This window comes from Lepus europaeus, chromosome 14, assembly GCF_033115175.1.
Source record: "Lepus europaeus isolate LE1 chromosome 14, mLepTim1.pri, whole genome shotgun sequence".
NCBI lineage: Eukaryota > Metazoa > Chordata > Mammalia > Lagomorpha > Leporidae > Lepus > Lepus europaeus.
Genome location: NC_084840.1, coordinates 12,870,967 through 12,891,732, shown reverse-complemented (window position 1 = coordinate 12,891,732; position 20,766 = coordinate 12,870,967). Strand labels below are relative to the sequence as shown.

Here is a 20,766-nt window from a genome sequence, read left to right as displayed (position 1 = left end):
TAACTTCTATGAAATATTACTAAGAATATTCAGCCTTAATTATAGAGGATATACATTTGAAAAATCAGATTACTGTAATTAAAAAGCATGGCAAATTTACTGATGGCTACATTTTGAATACAAGGTTCCGCTTAGTTCCCATTGTCCATGCAGTACTGGTTAATGAGAAACAGAAGTGGCCTTTATGGGCACAGGCTCTATTTTAAAATAATAAGGGTAATTCAGCAAAAGGATTTATTTAATTAGAGCTTCTGACATGGTAAAGCTGCAGATATTTAGTGCTGCTTTGTGTTATTTTTAATTCGCTTCCAGGAATCAAAAACTGATATGAAAATGTTGCAGTATAGACAAGCCAAAAAAGAGGAAAATAATTTTGCTGTAACTGTGTGACATTGTGCAAAAGGCAAATTCTGATATGCACACAGCATGTTGTGAGTGATTCAGAGTTGTTAGGAGAGGAAACACTTGCAGTATGTAGTTCATGAATTACATTGGAAGATGAACCACCAGCGTTGACATGTTGTCTGCTGATGTATGCAGTTCTGCACTCTGCGTTAAAACTCATGCATCTGTTTGCACTTCTGAAATTGTTGAAGCGATTAATAATTTTTAACATCAAGTGACAGAGACAACAATAAGCATATGAAGGTGACATTCAAATTTTAGAGAGAACTTTCCTTAGTGTAAAAGTTATTAAATAATAATGCTATTATTATTATTATTAAATAATAATGCTATCTTTAAAATATTTGGCGATTCATGAGTATTTTAATATAGAAATTTTCCTTTTGCATAACATTTACTCTGCCAATTAAAGTAGCAACAAGTGCTCTAACATATTACCTCAAAAATCTAAAAGAATTATTTTTGGTCAGTTTGAATCTTTTCTCTATAAAATGACTCACATGCAAGGACACACAAACAAATATGCATATGATGTGATAAGTACAATATATGTGCAATCCACTTGCATTCTCTGGCTACGTGTTGTCCTGAGACCTGAGGTTTTGGCATTCAGTGTTCAGAAAGGGAAAGAGAGCATAGAGAAGTCACAGGAACTTCTAAATATTCTCGGCCAACAAACGACAGGTATCACTTTTGCCCGTACTTCATTCTCAGATCTCATGTGAGGGTAAGTTAGACATCACACCTGACACAAGACTGAACACTGCAGTCTAGATGAAGAGTGGCCCTTGCTCTCCACGATAGCCATGACTGTTGACAAGAGTGACGGCCACCTCGTCAGGGGTGTAAGTCTACTGGAAAGGCTCTCAATGTGCTTTCTCCCAGAGTTAAGTATTTCCAAGTTTTTGAAGGATTCTGTTACTGAGAAGTCTTCCTAATGTTTTGGCACGACTTGACTATACTTCAGTATCCTGATACCTGGTATCCTTGTTTTTGGAAGTACACTAAAATCTTTATTATTTTAGAATGTGACCGGAATACTGTTCCTCATATTCTCTGCCCAGTACTTGTTCTGGTTAAGAGTTTTACAAGATAACTCCTCGGTTTAGGATGTTATACATGTCAGAACAATACAAACTTGTATCAGATTTTTGGAGAGGTATATAGATCTTTGAGTTAGTTTTGAGCTTGTAAGCCAGGGATCCTGTTATCCACATGTTCATCCTGTTGTTCTCATGTCTTCACCAAATTTGCTTCTTCTGGTGAACATATGTACCCTCTGATTCCTCCTGAGTTGTTAGGCCCCATTTAAGACTTTTAGCTTTGGTTTTCTTACCATGGCATAAGCCTTCGGCAAGTAAGTGTGCTGTAAAAAGTGGCTGCAATTATATATCTCTGAGCTTCTATTTTCAGTGTATGGTCTTCCTCCCATTCTTGATCTGGTTCTTTCAGTTTTCATAATAATTCTTCATACATGATCATATACAGGTCTCATTCAGAATAACTGAAGGGTACATATTTGTTTTTTATTTGCCTTTGTTTTAATTTTATATATATTTTTAAAAAATACGATTTATTTATTTAAAGAGAATTTTTTAAGAAAAATGTAGTTTTACTTTATTTGAAAGATAGAGAAACACAAACACACAGAGGCAGAGACAGAAACAGAAATAGAGAACAATCTTCCTTCTGCTGGTTTAATTCTCAAATGCCCATAACCACTAAGTCTGGGCTAGGTCAAGGACAAGAGCCTGGGATTTAATCTGGGTTTCCCATGTGGGTGTCAGGGACTCAACTACTATTGCTTCCCAGGGTACACATGTGTAGGAACCTGGAATTGGGAGTGGATTGGAGACTGAAACCTAGGCATTCCTTGTATGAGAAGTGAACTTTCCATGCAGCATCTTAACCATGGCATCAAATGTCCACCCTTGAAATTTGTTTTGTATTTTATGATTTAATAAATGATTCTTGCTTATCACCATATGAAAACACTTAGCACGGAAAAGAAAACAAAGACTATCTCAGATCACAACAACTAGAAAGAAGTCCTTTTGTTATTTTAAAGACTAATCATTTCTGTGTTCTCTCTATATACACAAACACACATGATACACATATTGATGTAACTGGGACAGTGTTTATCAGTGACTTTTTTTCTCAATTATGGCATTTTTTTGTTGTTGCAGTTGATGCCACTGCTACTTTGATTTTCTTGTTACTGTGTATTCAGGCAGATTCCAGTTACTTTACTGCTATAAATATACTGCAATAAATGTTCCCTGAGCATGTTTTCTTTCCTGCTAGTCTTTTTTTTTTTTTTTTTTTTTTTTTTTTTTTTTTTTTTTTGTCAATGAGAGTGACGCTTCATTTGGGATTATGGTCTGGCTATTAGTTACCTTTCACCCCTCCTTTGCTACCCAGGAATGCATAGGTCAGCTTGTACTTTTTTTTTTTTTTTTAATGAAAATCCATTGTATGAAAAAGACCAGATGCTAATATTTTACCAAAATTTATACATTTAATTCTATGCAGTTATACAATTTAATGTTAAGGGAATGGTGGAAAGGGATGGTTCTTCATCGAAGATCTCACTTCACATTGAAATTTGTATATCAGATTTGTAGATATTTTTATTAGTTAAAAAATCTGTGGGGCTGGCACTGTGGCACAGTGGGTTAGGCCTCTTCCTGCAGTGCAGGCATCCCATATGGGTGCTGGTTCTAGTCCAGGCTGCTCCTCTTCTGATCCAGTTCTCTTCTATGGCCTGGGAGAGCAGTAGAAGATGGCCCAATCTCTTGGGCCCCTGCACCTGTGTGGGAGACCTAGAGGAAACTCCTGGCTCCTGGCTTTGGATGGCGCAGCTGTAGCAGTTGTGGCCATTTGGAGTGAACCAGTGGATGGAAGACCTTTCTCTCTATCTTTCCCTCTCTCTCTAACTCTATCTCTCAAATAAATAAAATCTTAAAAAAAAAGAAATAATATTTCACATGACCTAGTCTGATCCTCTTTTCCACCCTCCCCCCAAATTCTGATATCTTTTTTCAAAGTCTTATTTCGATTTTATTTCTCTCTGATATTTACATAGCCTACTGAGGTAACATCCCAGCACATAGGAAATGTTGCTAGTCTGATGGAAGTAGATTTTGGTAAATTTGTATTAATGTAAAATAACTTCTTGTAAGGGCACACAAATCTCTGTATAGGAACTTACTTTACATTTTCTCCAGGGATTGCTGTCTACTTGATTGCTTAGTATATAATTTTCCTATCTACAAAAACTGGACATTTACCCCTCTTAACTCTGACATACTTTTTTTGGTTTGATTTCTGAAGTGTTATAAAGAATGTAAAAAAAAAGTATTTTGGAAAAGACAGTGTTACTGAACTTAACAAGCATATCTTTGCCTTTACTGGCATCATCCGTCATTTATATTAGCTGTCTAGTCTATTATATGCCTTTAATCAGTGAGACATTGGATTTATTTTTTTAACGAGTTATTTTTTTATTTGAAAGTCAGAATTACAGAGAGAAGGAGAGGAAGAGAGAGAGGTCTTCCATCTGCTGGTTCACTCCTCAATTTGGCTGCAGTGGCTGGAGCTGCACCGATCCAAAGCTTCCTCCTGGTCTTTCCCTGAGGGTGCAGGGGCCCAAGGACTTGGGCCATCCTCCATTGCTTTCTCAGGCCGTAACAGAGAGCTGGATCAGCAGTGGAGCAGAGGTGGCACTGCGGCTCACTAGGCTAATCCTCCGCCTGTGGCGCCAACACCCCAGGTTCTAGTCCCGGTTGGGGCGCCAGATTCTGTCCCGGTTGCTCCTCTTCCAGTCCAGCTCTCTGCTGTGGCCTGGGAGTGCAGTGGAGGATGGCCCAAGTGCTTGGGCTCTGAACCCGCATGGGAGACCAGGAGGAAGCACCTGGCTCCCGGCTTTGGATCGGTGCATCGCGCCAACTGCAACGTGCTGGCCGTAGCGGCCACTTTGGGGATGAACCAACGGAATAAAGGAAGACCTTTCTCTCTGTCTCTCTGTCTCTCTCACTGTCTAACTCTGCCTGTAAAAAAAAAAAAAAAAAAAAAAATAAGGAAGTGGAGCAGCCAGGATTTGAACTGGTGCCCACATGGGATGCTGGCAATGCAGGTAGCAGCTTCACCTGCTAAACCACACTGCCGGCCCCAAGACATTGCATTTATAATGGATAGTGAAACAAACGTATTAGTAGTCTTCTAGAAACTACGTTTTTTCAGGAGACAGCCATTAAATAAGTTGACAAATAAATGCAAAGTTTTAACTGAACTGGATAGAAGGAGATGTTTGCCGAATGGCGGGGCCTAAGAGATTAGTGACAATGTGGATCAAGTGGGCTCCTCAGAGAACCTTTTCCTGGGAAACCTGAGAGCTCACAAGTGAGAGAAGAATTTGCATAAAGGACTTTAGTGGGAAGGATTATGTCACACAGAGTATGTCTGAGAAGCTTTGGTCTTTATCCTTACATAAGAGCATAGCCAATACACAACAGGGTGATGTGGTTTAAAATGAGTTTGAAAGAATCAATGTAGTTGCAATTTGGAGACCAGTTGTAGAAGGTAAAAATAGGTCAGGATCCCCATTGGTAGGTTTGACTAAGTGTCTAATTTCAAAAAATGGTAGCTTAGATGGAAGTGGTTGAGGTGCCAGATATGAGGAAGCTGAATTCCACAAATACCTGGTGGAAGAATTGATATGGCTTGAGGACTAATGGATTGACTATTTATAGATACATGAGAGGAAAATATCTAAGATGATGCTCAGGCTTTGGGGAACTCAGTGAGATTTGTGTTAGTCAGCTTTTTGTTGGTATAAATAAATACATAAGACAAGCTGTTATCCATGAATGGGATTTATTTTGGCTCATGGTTTTGGAGGTTCAGAGTCCCAGATCTGGTGGGACCTATGAGTTCAGCTATGCAGTGAGACTGGAGGGTGGCATCTGCAGAGGAGAGCGAAGCAATGGCCACAGTGTGAGCCAGGAAGCCAAGAGAATAGCTAGGCTCAGCTCTCAGGTTTTTATAATTAACGTTCACAAGAATTGCCTTCTGAAGGCATACAGTGAATGACCTAAGGACTGCTCCCTAGGCCCACCGCCTAAACACCATAACTGGATTGAATTTCTATTCTCTCAGTACCATTAACTTATGCTTTTAGGGATTGGAGTCTGCAGAGGTTAGAAAGCCACATCCTATTCAAATCATAGCAGGTGGCGTTTACTGAGATGTGAAAAACTGGAAAGACTATTTTGGAAGAAAGATCACAGGTTTAGTTTGGAGAAATTGAAGATATTGGTTAGCGGGGTAGATGTGATATTCTAGAACTCCATAGTACTTCAGTCTAAGATGCCAGCTGGTTTCCTTGAATAGTCTTTTAATTTTTTTTTTTGAGAACCTTTTAGAAACAAAAATTTTGAAGAGTTTATTGTTCTTTGTTATCATTTTAACATCTCAAAAAGTAAAGTACGTATGCATCTAGAAATACTGTTAATATTCTATGAGATTCCTCTCATATTTAACAGCAATAATGAGCAAGAGGGCTTTGTTTTTTGGGAGCTTTATTTTCATTATGGGGAACTAAGATAATGTAACTATTTTCATATTTCCTTGAATGGAGTACCTTGAAAATTAGTGGAAAATTACAATTAGTGGGATGTTAAGAGTGTTAAGATGTTCTTTGCAGAGTAGAAGTAGTTTGTAACATCGAAATGATAACATTTTAAAGACCTACTTAAGGATAATCACTCCTTTTCTTGGGTGATGTTCTATGCTAACCCCATTCCTTAATTTTTTTGTGTGTGGTATGTTAAATATTTTGTAAGAATCTAAATCTGAAATACTATTGTGCTTTATATATTGTTATGGTATTCATTTTAATTATATTGTTGAATTTATACTCCCAAATGTTAACATCTTTAAAAATAACAAAAACCTTAGTGTTTACTGGAGACTCTTGGGTGGCCTCTCCTTGGAGAACTGACTTGTGAAGCCTTGAGAGTTTTTTTGTTCTGCCAGCAATTCAGAGGTGTTGAATGACTTGCCCATGGGCCATATAAGGACTGAGAAATAATCTGGTCTGGGCCTGCAAAGGTAACCGCCAATGGGACTAGAAATTCAGTAAATCTATACAAGGCTAATTTTTAAGTTGATAATTTCATGTGGCCCACAAATGATGTTGTAAAAATCTCCAAATGGTCTTGGCAGCAAAGAGGTTCCCAACCTCTACATGGCTCATTGTATTTTCATTGTTTATTGACAGTGAATGAAAATGAAAATAAAAAGTATTTTTGCTGGAATAGAAACAAGCATTAGTAACAAGAAAAGTGGAACAACAAAGTTTTTCTAATTTTGATATTTTTGTTTTTCTGTTAGCATTATTTTAATGTTCAGACCTTAATTGAATATTAAAAGTGAATGGATTCTTCACATTTAAAAAATTAACATCTTATCACTTTTTTCATAGGTCTCATATCTTTTGGGTGAACAGAAGTCTACCTTTATGGGGTTTACAGGTTATGTACAGTTTTATTTTTTTATCTCTGTATTTCTGGGCTTATTCTTATTTCAAAAGGAATTATTATTGGAGAAAAAGCTATTGGTATTCAAGATGAGTTTATATTCCTGCTTAATTGATCGTGATGCACACAGATAATAGGGTGATATTTTTAATTTCTTCACATTTGTGGAGCCCTTCATCTCACTTTTTGAGATTTACATGATAATTGGGATTAGACTTGAAACAGTGTTTGAGAGTGAAGAAAATCAAAACAAACAACTGGATTAAGGCTCCACAAGTTTCCCCTAACTGTATTAGGTATTTTTGTTGTGTAGTTCCTTTAAAATTAATCAAAAGCCCTTACCTATTTTTTTTTACACTTTATATTCTCAGTCTCTGAAACATGGTAATAGCTCAAAAAATGATGGTTACTGAATAAACAAATGAATGAATCACTTATATTACCAACACTAGGAGCCTAAGAAGATAATTGTATCAATAAAACAAAAAGTATGTTCTGGTATAAAAGGAGTCCTTAAGAAGGAGTGAGACAGAAGGAGAGAACAGCCTGTTTCAGTATTGCTGAGGTGTTTCCAGGAGTCCCCATGCCTCTTCTTTCTTCCTTTCATACTAAATTTTATGCCCAGCAGGTGGGTTTTTTTTTTTTTTTATTTTTTTTTAGACAGGCAGAGTGGACAGTGAGAGAGAGAGAGACAGAAAGGTCTTCCTTTTGCCGTTGGTTCACCCTCCAATGGCCGCCGCGGTAGGCGCGCTGCGGCCAGCGCACCGCGCTGATCCGATGGCAGGAGCCAGGTGCTTATCCTGGTCTCCCATGGGGTGCAGGACCCAAGCACTTGGGCCATCCTCCACTGCACTCCCTGGCCACAGCAGAGAGCTGGCCTGGAAGAGGGGCAACCGGGACAGGATCGGTGCCCCGACCAGGACTAGAACCCGGTGTGCCGGCGCCGCAAGGCGGAGGATTAGCCTAGTGAGCCGCGGCGCTGGCCTTCAGCAGGTGTTTTACAAGTTCGCTTTCTTCCACTTCTGATTACCTCCTAAGATCCTTTTTTATTTTGTTATTTTTTAAAAGTTCAAATTAGTTAGAAAAATGGAATTACCAGCAAAAAAATAATTGGAGGTTGGAGGACAGTTGAATCTGTAGAAAATGGAAAGACTTCAATCCTCACCACTGAGGAGCAATCTTTAACAAAGATTCAGAGCAAATGTCTGCTTTGTCATGGAATTCATGATGACTGTGAATTCTGTACTTTTCATATATGATAATGAATTATTTTAAGTATGTAAATACTTAAAATTGGGCAATTAAGATCACTATTAAGGTTTTACTGTGTCTGGATATTTCATATTTTGTAGAGGTCAAGTTGTTACTTTATGTCATTTCGCACCGACTTTCCTTCATTTCAAATTAATATACAAATAACCTTTTTCAGATTTTTAAGTGTTCATGAAAAATACAGTTTGAAAATTTCTGGGCTGAATTTCTATACTATCCTGTGTTATTTAAAATAAATTAAATTTCTATGAGTAGTCATATATTGTCTTGAAATATAATGAGATCTAGTCTAATTTAATAGTAATATTTTAAAATAATAGTAATACTAATTTCTGAATAGTGCTTTCAGTAACTTAGGGTAGAAAGTTCTGGAAATCATCTTTCACTATGCATTTCTAAAAAAAAATGCATGGTTGATTATAATTTAGAGGACTTGCAGAGAAAATCAGTGAGGTTTGGATTTTCTGTCATGATGACTGGCTGTGGCTGTAGTTCTGAACGTATTTTACTTCAAATGCCATGCATTCATCTGTTTTTATTCTCATGTTTTTAGATTCACTTAAATTGAAAGTTTTTATTCCAATAGGAGCCAAAACATAAGACTCCAGGTTTTCTGTTTTTCTCATTCAGATTATCTTAAACCTCAAGATCTACAAACATTTTTGTTATCTGAGTCAGTTCCTATTTGTGTTTGCCTATGTGATTCTATTAATCCATCCTAAAGTGCTTAGAGTGTTTAATACAGGGGATTTTTGATATCTTTCCTATTTACTTTTACCTATTGCAGTTATTATTTTTATTAGTTAAAAACTCTAGAAATTTTATAAAGATAGAGAAATGGAGAAAGGTAGAAGTCTGTCTAGGGTGATGTGTCAGTAACACTTTTAGCTACAAAAGGGGAATTTGTAATGACATTTATTCAAACAAATTTGAAAGGATCTTAAAATGCTGATATGTTTTGTTTTGTTGGATGTTCAAAGATATTGATGGTTATTTTGTGTTTTCTGAAAGGAAACACTGATTTTATTGGTTTTGCTGGAAAGGGCGTCTTTTGTTTTTTGTTTTTGTTTTTGGTGGAAGGGCAGTTGTGTATGATTGTGTGTGTTGAGGACACACACCCAAACAGGCACATACAGGAATATATTCTATATATATCCTGTGAACTTAAGTTAGTCTATTTTAATACCATGTTTATATTTAGAATAATACATAAAAAGATTTATTAAGATGCTAGAAATTGTAAAAACTCATGTGCAATGCAGGAGGTGGCAGAAAATGACCTGAAACCTGTCACCTGTTTATAGAAGTTAAAATATCACCATGCACTTCCTATATCTCATATGCATATAGCAACCAAATATGTATACCCACATGTATACATGCACATGTGTTTACATAAAGTTAATAATGTGAATAATGTTTTAATTGTACTTTCTCATTAAGTTGCATTTTATATTTTAGGTTTCAGTGGCATTGATAAGCCTATTTGAAACAATACTTCTCGGTTATCTCAGTTATAAGGTAAGATATTTTAATAAGCGGTTTTCTGCTAATAGAACATATTGCTACCATTTGCTCCACATTCCATTATTTACAATTCATATTTGGGAATTTGAGGCTCTTGTTAAACCACTTAATTATTTTGAGCCTCTCCAGTATGTGACATGAAGAAGTAGTAATATAGTCATGTGTCCCCCTGGTGAATTGAAAGCACTTCACTAACTCCTGTGGGTTCCTTACCTCCTATGTGCATGCATACAGTGAGGCAATCAAATGGAATCATCTGGCTTTTTATTGTTCCCAATGTCTTTCCCTGATCTGTGCAAAAAAAATTGAGAGAACAAAATCATGACTGTTGGGAATTATTTAAATTAATTATCTTAGTCATAGTTGAAGCTTTGTTTGGCTAACAAAATTTAATAACCACATCTTTGACTCGTGTTTGATGATGACCTGCACACTTTGCATGTCTCTTTTCTCAGTGAATTACAATCTAGAAAGCGAGTGAAGTGGAAGAAATTATACAGATAGATTATTCAAAGGAAGGATAAAATAACTTAAAGTGAGGTATAAATAAAGCAGTATGAAAGTTCATGTGGAGAGGCCATAGCACAGGATAAAAAAGAAATACTTGACTGACCTAAGCTAGGTTTTTGATTCAGAGGGATTTCAGTAAAACAAAGTGAGATAAGAAAACAGTGACTGATAGAATTAAAAAGGAAAGATTGTGCATATCAAGTAGGAGGAATAAGAAATATTTGTTTAACAAAAATATGGGGCCTTGTGTAGCAAAATATGATGGCACTTCAAGTAGTTCATCAAAAATGCATTAGATGAGAAGTTTATTTTGATGTAAAATTTTTTGAAAACCATGTGTAGTGTTTTCATAAAATGTATTTTCCATGATTTTTAAAAGTTCCTGCATGTGCTAGGAAGTTGATGGGTATGTTAAACATTCTTTTTTTCTAAAATTGTACTTATTTTCATTTCATTTTGAAAGACATGGAGAGGGAGGGAGAGAGGGAGCGAGGGAGGGAGGGAGCGAGGGAAGGAGGGGGAGAGAGAGAGAGAGAGAGAGGGAGAGAGAGATGCAATGGCAGTGGCTGGTTCAGGCAAAAGCCAGAAAACCAAAACTTAATCTGGGGCTCCCACTTTGGTGGCTAGGACTCAAATACTTGAGTCATCACCTGCTGCCTTCCAGGGTATGCATTAGCAGGAAGCAGGATTGGAAACAGATGGGCCAGGGCTTGAACTACCCACTCTAATATGGGTGGTGGGCATCCCAAGCAGCAACCGAACCTCTATGCCAAATGCCTTCCCCTGATATGATAGTTCTATCGTTGAAATTCAGTTTTAGGGATATTAATGTAGAACACCTATGTAGTACATATCAAAGAGACATTAGTGAAGATCCTGTCTTTGGTTAAGACATGCTGAAGTATAAGAAGAAAACTAGCAATAATGTTTTAACTGGGTGAATAGAATTGTCAAGTTTGATGAAAGATTAATTATGAAAATAGAAACTGAACAGATCTTGGGGTGACTGAGATAGAAGAAGACCAGGAAACTCAAATACCATTTTAAAGTTTTCTGAGTTTGAATGATTGTAAATGGAAATTAAATTAAGATAGAATTATGTAAAGATTAAAATCTGCTGGACTTGGTTTTGAACATGATGAGTTTGACATGCAGGTGGGAAAAAAGGTGGATTTGACAAGCAGACAAGTGAGAAAGCAAATTGCAACTTTCAGTAGGGAGAGATTGACAAAGATTCTGGTGTACATTTCACAGAGAAGTTGGAGGGTGGCATGAAAATCCACCTCACAAGGCAGAAATCACCAAGGTCGAAGCCAAGACTCACTTTAATGGAGAGCTTATATTGTGGGTTTTGGAGAATAAAGATTAGAAAGTGATTAGGATGGTCGACTATTTTAATTACCACTAATTTGTGTTTACCGGTTTTTTCATTACTGCATCAACATATACTTAAGAGCATGTTTTTAGGGAAGTCTTAACACCAGTTCCTTTGTCACTTTTTAAAACATAGAGTTTTGAAGATGACATTTTTTAGTCCTAACTTTAGAGAAAGAAAATTTTACAAACTCTTTTATCTTTTTCTGTGGACCAGTTTTTCTTAATTCCCATTATTGTCATTTAAAGAAAATAATGTCAAATTGTAAAGTAAGATTGATTAATAAGGAGGTATAGCTATAAAAGAGTAAGAACTTCTCAAAAGTATAGATTGGTTTATTAAATATTTCTGAGAAAAAATAGGATCTTAGAAATGTCCAAGGGCAGCAGTTCTCAGCCCCAACCTGACCTGCTTGCTGGCTGCCTCTTTGCAGAGTTTTCAATATATCTAGCTCTGCTTTCTCTACCAAAAACCAAGTCTAAGCAAGAAAAGAATTACAGAAAGCATGTGAACTGTGGCAAGTATATGGGACTGGAGAAAGAAATTAGGAGATCATTTGCTATTCCACAAGAAACCTGTTTCAATGTTGTATATTTTAGAGTAAAAGCTGTTGAATGGAAAATGTTGTTGGTTGATGGAGCAGTAGTTTTACTAGAAGCAGTAGAATGAAGCAGGGATGACTGCTTAGTGATGGAAAATGTTTGCATTATTTAAAAGAGAAGGGGAAGGGGAAAGATAAATAAAACAAACATAAAGCAAGAATAATTTGGAATGGAACTTGAAGTTTAATTAGTTAATTAATTGAAAGGCAGAGAGACTGACACAGGATTTCCTATCTAGGGGTTCACTCTCCAAATACCTGCAACAGCCAGGGATGATCCAGGCTGAAGCCAGGATCCTAGAACCTAATCCATGCCTTCCACATGAGTGACAGGGACCCAAGTAATTGAACCATCGCCTACTTCCCATCAAGGTGTACATTAGCAGGAAATTGGATCAGAATCAGAGAAGTGAGATGTGAACCAGGCAGACTGATATTGGGATGCCAGCACCCCAATCAATAACCTAACTGCTGCACAAAATGCCAGCCCGGAAACCTGAGGGTTAATGATTAGCTTTGGAAATCCTTCATTCTTTTGGGAACCCAGAAGATGGAAGCAGTCACAAAGGATATTTTGCAGCCAGAAAAGGGAAGTAAAGGGTCTTATACTTGGTGATCAAATGCCTAAATCACCTAGAAAGTACTAGATCAGTGGTAAGTGATAGAAAATAAGATTTGAAGAATAGTCATAATGGTTTGTTTAGTGTATTCCATTGTTAAAACAAGTGTTGTCCAAATTTGTTCTCATTGACAAATCTATACTTTGAGTAGCTAGAAAATGAAACAAAAATATGGCCAAAAAAACTGATATTTAAGATTTTATCTTTAAAGTTCCTTAGTGTGCATGTATGTGATGAACATCGATTGTATCATATGAATTGTGATGTAAATTAAAAAAAGTTAATCATGTGGTTTTTTTTCTGTAATTAATTGTATCTCTTCAACTAGTTTAAGAGTACATACAGAAACATAACATGGCTAAAATAGTAACTTACGTTTGTGGGTATATTTACTCCAACTTCTAGCTAAAAAATATGGAAGTAACTTTAGTGTTTTACTAATAGAACTGTTAGCCTTAATTTAAAACATCATTTAAAAACCACACAGATTCAAGATAATTTTCCTTGTAATTATATGATGATGATATTTACAATTAATTACTCCCTTCCATTTACAAAATGAGAGAACATTATAAGACTTGGTGTGCAGAGCTAGATGATGTATAGTTATTTCCACATTCTGACACTCATAAACATTAATTGGCTAGATGGATGAGAAGTAGATGGTAAAGTACTGTGTGTCACAAAGGACACAGGAGGGGTAAAAAGGAAATTCGTGACAGCAGAAGGATGTGTTGCTGTTAATTACCTTTTTTTTTTCCTGTCATGAATTTAGTCATATTACTGAACTGTTTTGAACCTTTCAGTAGTGTTGAATAATATTTTGGGAATAAATCAATGATTTTACTTGTAAGTATTTATGACCTTTAAATAAGATAAATTTGGATAGCAGACTCTAAAATGTATTTCTTTAAATCAAATTTTTAAAACAATAACAGTCATACAGAAATGGATATTGAACTACATCAGCAATTGTAGGCATTCCTAATAATATTTTTTGATACTTAGGTCTCTGAAATAGCATAGTTATTGCAAATCAACATGCACTTTTATAATTATTTACATATGTATTTATGCAAAGATAATGCATACATTCATATTTTAAATGAATTTACTACAATATTATACATGCACTTTGTAAATCTTGAAATTAGACCTTCTAAAATAAGCCTGACTTAATTCTCAACAATTAAGACAATTTAAGATCTCAAGGAGATGACAGTTTTTGAAAACAAAAACTGATGAGATAAAGCAAAATTATCACAGATTTGCAGTACATGTTGTAGTTAGCAGATAATGAATTAAAATTGCTGACATCCACTTATTCTGTCTATGTCATATAAAAATGTATGGCTGTGCTTAAACAATCTTTCCACTTATGTTTACAACCAATTGGCAAAACACTCACAATAATCACCCAACACTAAAGTTCTTATTCTTCTGTCCTCATAAATCCCCTCTAATTCTTTATCAGCTGCTTTCAAAATAGAAATCTATTTATACACACACATTCATTAAATCAAAAGGAAACAAAAACAAACCGCACACAATTTCCAAATCTCTGTAAATAAAAATTCATCATACCTAGAAGTCTTTTGTTAAAGCTGTGATTCTTTTTCCTATAAAAAATAACAATTTTGAAAAAAGTAACACTATGATGGCTCATTTCAGGAAAAGAACAGAGGATGTAGCCCAGGCCTTCTGATACTCCAGATACTGTTGGTTCTGTTTACCTTGCCCTGGATGCCATGAATCTACATGTTGAAGAGTTTGCATTTAAGAATACAAAATAAGATTGCACAGGATTCTTACACTATTTTGAATTCATTCAAAAAATAAGTTATCAACATTTTTCATTAAATATTTTAAATATAGAGAATTTTTACATTGAATAACAAACTTTTTTGTGGAACCAACTAGAATAACAAATAAGTTGCCACAAAAAATTATAAAAAAATTATGTTGCCACAACTTATATAGTTTTTAAGGGGCTTTTTATTTATTTATTTATTTATTTTAAAGATTTATTTATTTATTTGAAAGAGTAACACAGAGAGAGGAGAGGTAGAGAAAGAGGGGGTAGGGGAGAGGTCCTCCATCCAATGGTTCACTCCCCAGATGACCGCAACGGCTGGAGCTACGCCGATCCGAAGCCAGGAGCTTCTTCTGGGTCTCCCAAGAGGGTACAGGGGCCTAAGGACTTGGGCCATCTTCTACTGCTTTCCCAGGCCATAGCAGAGAGCTGGATTGGAAGTGGAGCAGCAGAGTCTCAAACTGGCATCCAACCTGGCTTCAGGCCAAGGGCGTTAACCCGCTGTGCCACAGCACAGGCCTTTAAGGGGCTTTTTCGAAGTACCTAGATAACAGCTGTACATTCCTACTTTCCTCAATGATGAAAGATTGATGCACTTTAGACAATCACATATTATGCATTTTTATTGATTAAGAAATGATATATCCATGCCAAATATAAAATGGTTGGATTAAGGTTTTTTTTATGTTTTGTTGAATTCTGTCACTAAGAAGAGAAACTATATACTTTACTACGTTCGTACATTGTTTTTTGCCCAAGAAGTTACATTTTGGAAGGGGACTAATGCTTTGTATCTCCTTCATGAAAATAAAGTTACATGAAATAAACTTTGAAAGGCACTGTGGCTGCCTTTCCACTCTCTCATATTTCTCTGCACCGTGGCATTCTATAGATACATGCTCCTTTTCATCATGGTAATTGCTTCTGTCTTGTGGCTTTTAATGATGCAGTCTTATTCAGACTCTTTAATGGCCAATGAAACTTAAAGCCTCTTTTATATTTTCCATTAGCTAATTTTAGGTGAGATAATTTATGAATGTTTCCCTTCATTCAGAAGGCAAACTCTGATATTAAAATTAAATCTACTGAATATAACTGAAAAGATAAGCATTTATTTTTAGCGATAACCACATTGCCCTACTGTACAATTTTAGACCATGAAAATTAGTCCTCACTGGGGAACTCATCCTCAAGGACACACTTATGCTGTGAGTCAGTAGTAGTGTGGTTGACATAATGTAGTAATAGTTTTTACTTAGGAACTTCAGGCTTCAATCCCAAAAACATCATACAATCCTGAACTTCTCTGGTGTTGACCTTGACCTCAGAGTGTAGAACCTAGTGCTGTCATGTGTTAGCTCTATAAATACAAGCTAAAGGGAGTGGGAAACATCATCCTGTGTGATGGGAAAGAAATCGATAGGGATTTGAAAAACCTGATATGGGGGTCAGATCTTGATCAGAGTGTATTTGATGAAGGGGTGACAGAAGCTTAAAAAAAAACCTCCCAAGATTCTGACTCTAGAGTTGAAAGGTGTGTGTGAGCTAATAAGGCAACGTAAAGTTAGAAAGGAAGGTGAAGGTTTTCCAAGCCTTGTGAAGAGTTAGCATTTGCTGAGGCAAACTCTAAGAACTGAAGTATCTGTAGAAATAATAACCTTCAGAATAAGGGCAGAGAGGTCAATGAGAGCCAAATGACATGCTACCTTTTAGGTTGCAGTAGGATTGTTGTCTTTGCTGTGAATGTACCTGAATAGTTCAAGAGTTTCCAAATAGATGAGTATGGGGTGGAGTGAGGGAACAGGCGTCTTTGGAATTCTAATAGTACAGAATGTGAATAGGAGTGGGACAAGGATGGACAAAGATTAATTAGGAGGCTTGACCAGGTCAAAGAGTAGGAATTGAGCTAGAATTAGAACTACCAAATCTCAAGTGCAATTTATGAATCAGTAGGTTTTCTTGGTAAATTAAGCTAAATAGTGTGTGGTGGATGTAGGGAAATGTATAAAGGATTTATCCAGGAGTTTTGGTTTGTGTTGCTGGGAGACCAGAAATAAACCTGCAAGGTGCTTTTGAGACATAAGTATGAAGCAGTGGATTAGGCAGTTGATCTTAGAATCTCAGAGATAACATATTGATCTGGGATAGAGATACAATATTAGAAATCATTGTTTCATTATTGACTATAAGTGACAGGCAAAATATAGATGAAGTTTCTTAACATGAGTAGAAAGGTAAGGACTCTTGAAGTCCTTTCCTGCAAAAAATTTCTATTGAATTCTGTGCTTTCAAGTTTGATGATTTATAGATAACTACATTCAAGAAGGTTTTAATCAATATAATTTCTTCAAATGTTTTCCATTTGTGTCTGATAGAAATATGTGTAAGTTAAAAAACAAACCAGTTTTATTGAAGAAAAGGAAGAGTATACATAAAAACTTGAGAGTTTCATTTATTTATTTACATACTTAGTTGAACCCCTGCAAGCAAATAAAGGGGTAAATTCAGTACCATGTTACAAACGCTTGCCAAGGAGATAAGTGTTGTAGGCATGCATGTGAGTAGGGCATTGCAACCAGAGGGAGAAATGTGAGCATTTTTATAGAAGGATAAAAAAGCCCAGCCTGTCCAGGGAATAGTATAAAATTCAGTAAAGATGAATCTGTGGTTAAATTAACCAGAGTTCAAATTGTAGACCTTCATATATAATAAAATGATGAATTTGGATGTCATTATGTTTGCAAAGGGACTTTGGCATTGTAGAAAGCATTCTCTGGATTTAATATGGAAGATAGCCTAGTCAGATACAAGTTGTAAAGATTTTTAATGGTTCATGTAAAAATTGTAAAAAGAGAGTTAATGTGTTTTGCATGGAAATAAAGAAGAAATTCCAAAGAGATGTAAAATAAGATTCATCCAGTGTGTCACTGTTGCCAAGAAAGCTAACACTAATATTTCTGTGTTATGGAAATATCCTCATTACAACTGCTTGTGATTGTTACCTCTACCCATCTGTTTCTTGCTAATCAGATCAGTCACTTTGCTCATGAGCAACCATTGACAACCAAGAAAGGTACACAATGACAAGTAAAAATATAACAAGGAAAGATTAAGCCAATGTTAAGCATTCTGAAAACTGTGCCATCTAAAGAACTGATGTTACTGATTTGCAAAATTAGGAAAAAACACATGGTGTAACTAAAATCCATTATAGGTTGTTTATTTAACTGGCCTGATTCAGTGGCAGAAAGAAAGGTCTCGTCTTCCTGCATTTCTTCAGATCCATGCCTCTTCCTCTAATCCATGCTGATCAGATGAAACCCCACAAAGATCCACCAGCTTTTCTGGTCTCTTCATTCACAATACAAATCTTAGTTTTGTGATTAAGAAACTGTGATTTCTCCTCTTCATTTTTTTTTTGAAGATTTATTTTATTATTGGAAAGAGCAACAGAGAAAGGTAGAGACAGAGAGAGAGGTCTTCCATCCACTGGTTCACTCCCCAGATGGCCGCAATGGCTGGAGCTGCGCTGATCTGAAGCCAGGATCAGCTTCTTCCAGGAACTGATCCAGGAGCCAGGAGCTTCTTCCGGTTCTCCCATGAGGGTGCAGGGGCCCAAGGACTTGGGCCATCTTCTGCTGCTTTCCCAGGCCATAGCAGGTAGCTAGATCAGAAGTGGACTAGCCAGGACTCGAACTGGTGCCCGTATGGGATGCTGGCGCTTCAGGCCAGGGCGTTAACATGCTGTGCAACAGCGCTGGCCCCCTCTTCATTTTTTTCTTTAACGTGGGAAAGAAGAATATTGAAGAATTGTCAATTACATGGTATGATTCAGTGAAGCAATATTTATAACTGTATACTGAATGATATGACATCCTCACAATTTTTATACCATTTCTATGTATTGACTACCACAAATAAGAGAATAAAAATTCATTTATTTGTACATTTATGAGCATTTCTTGGTATGCATACTATATTTCAATAAAATGTTTAAGGAAGAAACTACGATCAGTATATTTAAAAAAATAAAATCCTTATCCAGTGATGCTTCAGTTTGTCCTCAGCTCAGACCTTCCTGGGGCAGGGAGTCATTCTGTGAGCACTGTCCTATTTTTACTTCCTCTCTTGCTTGGTGTCAGCTGATTTTTGAGCATGGAGTGAAATGCCATTGGCGTCTGGGGTGAAGTTGCCTGCCTGGTTACAGGTATGGTGTGGTGTTGGGGCACTCTGTGTGTGATGGATATTCATGCCAGCTCTTCTCTCACGTTGGGCATTTATGTCTCTGTGAAGTCTTTGCCTGAGTCTTCTTGGAGGCCTCAGGCTTCAGGCCATCCTCTAGGACTTCAAAACCGACCTTTGGCTTCTGAGATCTCCCATCTGGCGAGGTCCCGTTTCCTAGGCACACTGTCTTCTTGCATCTGAATCATTGATAAAAATGAGTTGCATTCTGTAGGATCTGTTCTGGTTTCCAGAAAATGGCACTTTTGTCTTAAAGTTGAGGGGAATTGTGGCTTGTTTTTATTGCAGCCTTCTGTTTCTTTCCTGTTTCATGTTATGAAGATTTATTTATCTGTTATTTATTTATTTATATTTATTTGACAGGCAGCGAGATACACACACACACACACACTGGGGTTGGGGGGAGTGGAAATGGAGATCTTCTATTCACTGATTCACTTCCTAAATGGCCATAACAGCCGGGACTTGGCCAGGGCAAAGCCAGGAACCATCATCTCTTCCTGGTCTCCCATATGGGCAGTAGAGTCCCAAGTACTCAGGCCATCTTTTATTGCCTTCCCATGCTCATTAGTAGGAATTTGGATGCTGAATTGGAAGTGAAACAGCCAGAACTAGAACTGGCAGTCTGTTTTCAGGTGCCAGTGTTGCAAGCAGTGGCTTAACCTGAATGCCAACATGCTGGCCCTTTTCTTTCTCAATTTTAAATATTTTAGGTATTACCCAAATATGCATAGAGCCCTCCTGTGTGAACCAAGCTCTCCAAGTGGTTCCCTTGACTTTCTCACTTAGCTTGAGGTGTTGAGCAGGCACCATATCCCCTGTAACAACTCCACAGAGAACAGTGTTTACTGTCTCTTCCTTCCACCTGCTCCTTCTTCTATTACAATTTTTCCTTTTTTAGAAAAGGATTTTATTTATTATATTTTTGAGATAAGATATTTTAAATTTACATTATATTTAAAGACTTGTTGACTCCACTAAATAAATAGTACAACAAATAAAAAATTAGGCCTGGGCTATATGCAATAATCAAAGAAAGATGTTGTTTTACTCATACAAATTTTAAAATAATCACAAAATCATTAAAACTATAGTGGTATATAATTCCAATGAAATTACTGGACAGTATTGAAAAGATAGATTGACAAAACACTGCATTTGCAGTAAAACTGATATACCCAGGGGTTTCTCTCTCTCTCTCTCTCTTTCTCTCTCTCTCTCCCTCTCTCTCTCTCTCTTAATTTTATCCCCCACATATAAGGAACATGTGGTATTTGTGTTTCTGTGTCTGATTGAAGATACTCACTCTACCACTTTCCATATAGCTTGAGGTGATAAACTAATGCTAAGAAAACCTATACTGATATCTTAGCATACAGACAATAGCTGACCTAGAACCTTGCTTTGGGATGTGGAAGTATTTCACATCATTGTAATGTTTTAAGTCTTCTGGTCCTCAAGGAAAATTAAAAAACAGTCCCAATTTTGTAAGCCAGTGGTGTACGCTAATTGGAAATTTCAGGGAGACCAGATTTTAAATTGCCTTTCTAATACATCGATCCTTTTAGAGACAAATAAGCTATTTTAGGAAGTTCTGAGTTTGTTATCATTGGACATTTTTCACAAAAGTTTCAACAATGAGCCATGAACCTCATGGGCATGTGATCTGAGCAGCTGTACAGGGCTCCACAAGAGTAAAAGTCTTGTGATTGGTTTTATAATGTAACTTTATTGAAATTTCTAAACATTCTGTAGCAAGCGGCTCCATATTTTCATTTTACATGAGACCCTGCAAATTTATGTGTTCAGGCCTAATTGATACTGTTGTGCTATGTTGTTTGGGAGATTGGGATTTGGCT

The 20,766-nt window shown here is 36.6% G+C and overlaps 1 protein-coding gene across 3 annotated transcripts in view; it reads left to right on the top strand.

Moving 5' to 3' along the window:
• KCNT2 (potassium sodium-activated channel subfamily T member 2) overlaps positions 1-20,766 on the top strand; it is a 385,345-nt gene that overhangs the window by 125,230 nt on the left and 239,349 nt on the right. For all 3 annotated transcript variants that reach the window (XM_062211536.1, XM_062211538.1, XM_062211537.1), the window contains exons 4-5: positions 6,893-6,941; positions 9,681-9,740. In XM_062211536.1, coding sequence (XP_062067520.1) covers positions 6,893-6,941; positions 9,681-9,740 — 109 coding nt within the window. The remainder of the gene's footprint in view (positions 1-6,892; positions 6,942-9,680; positions 9,741-20,766) is intronic.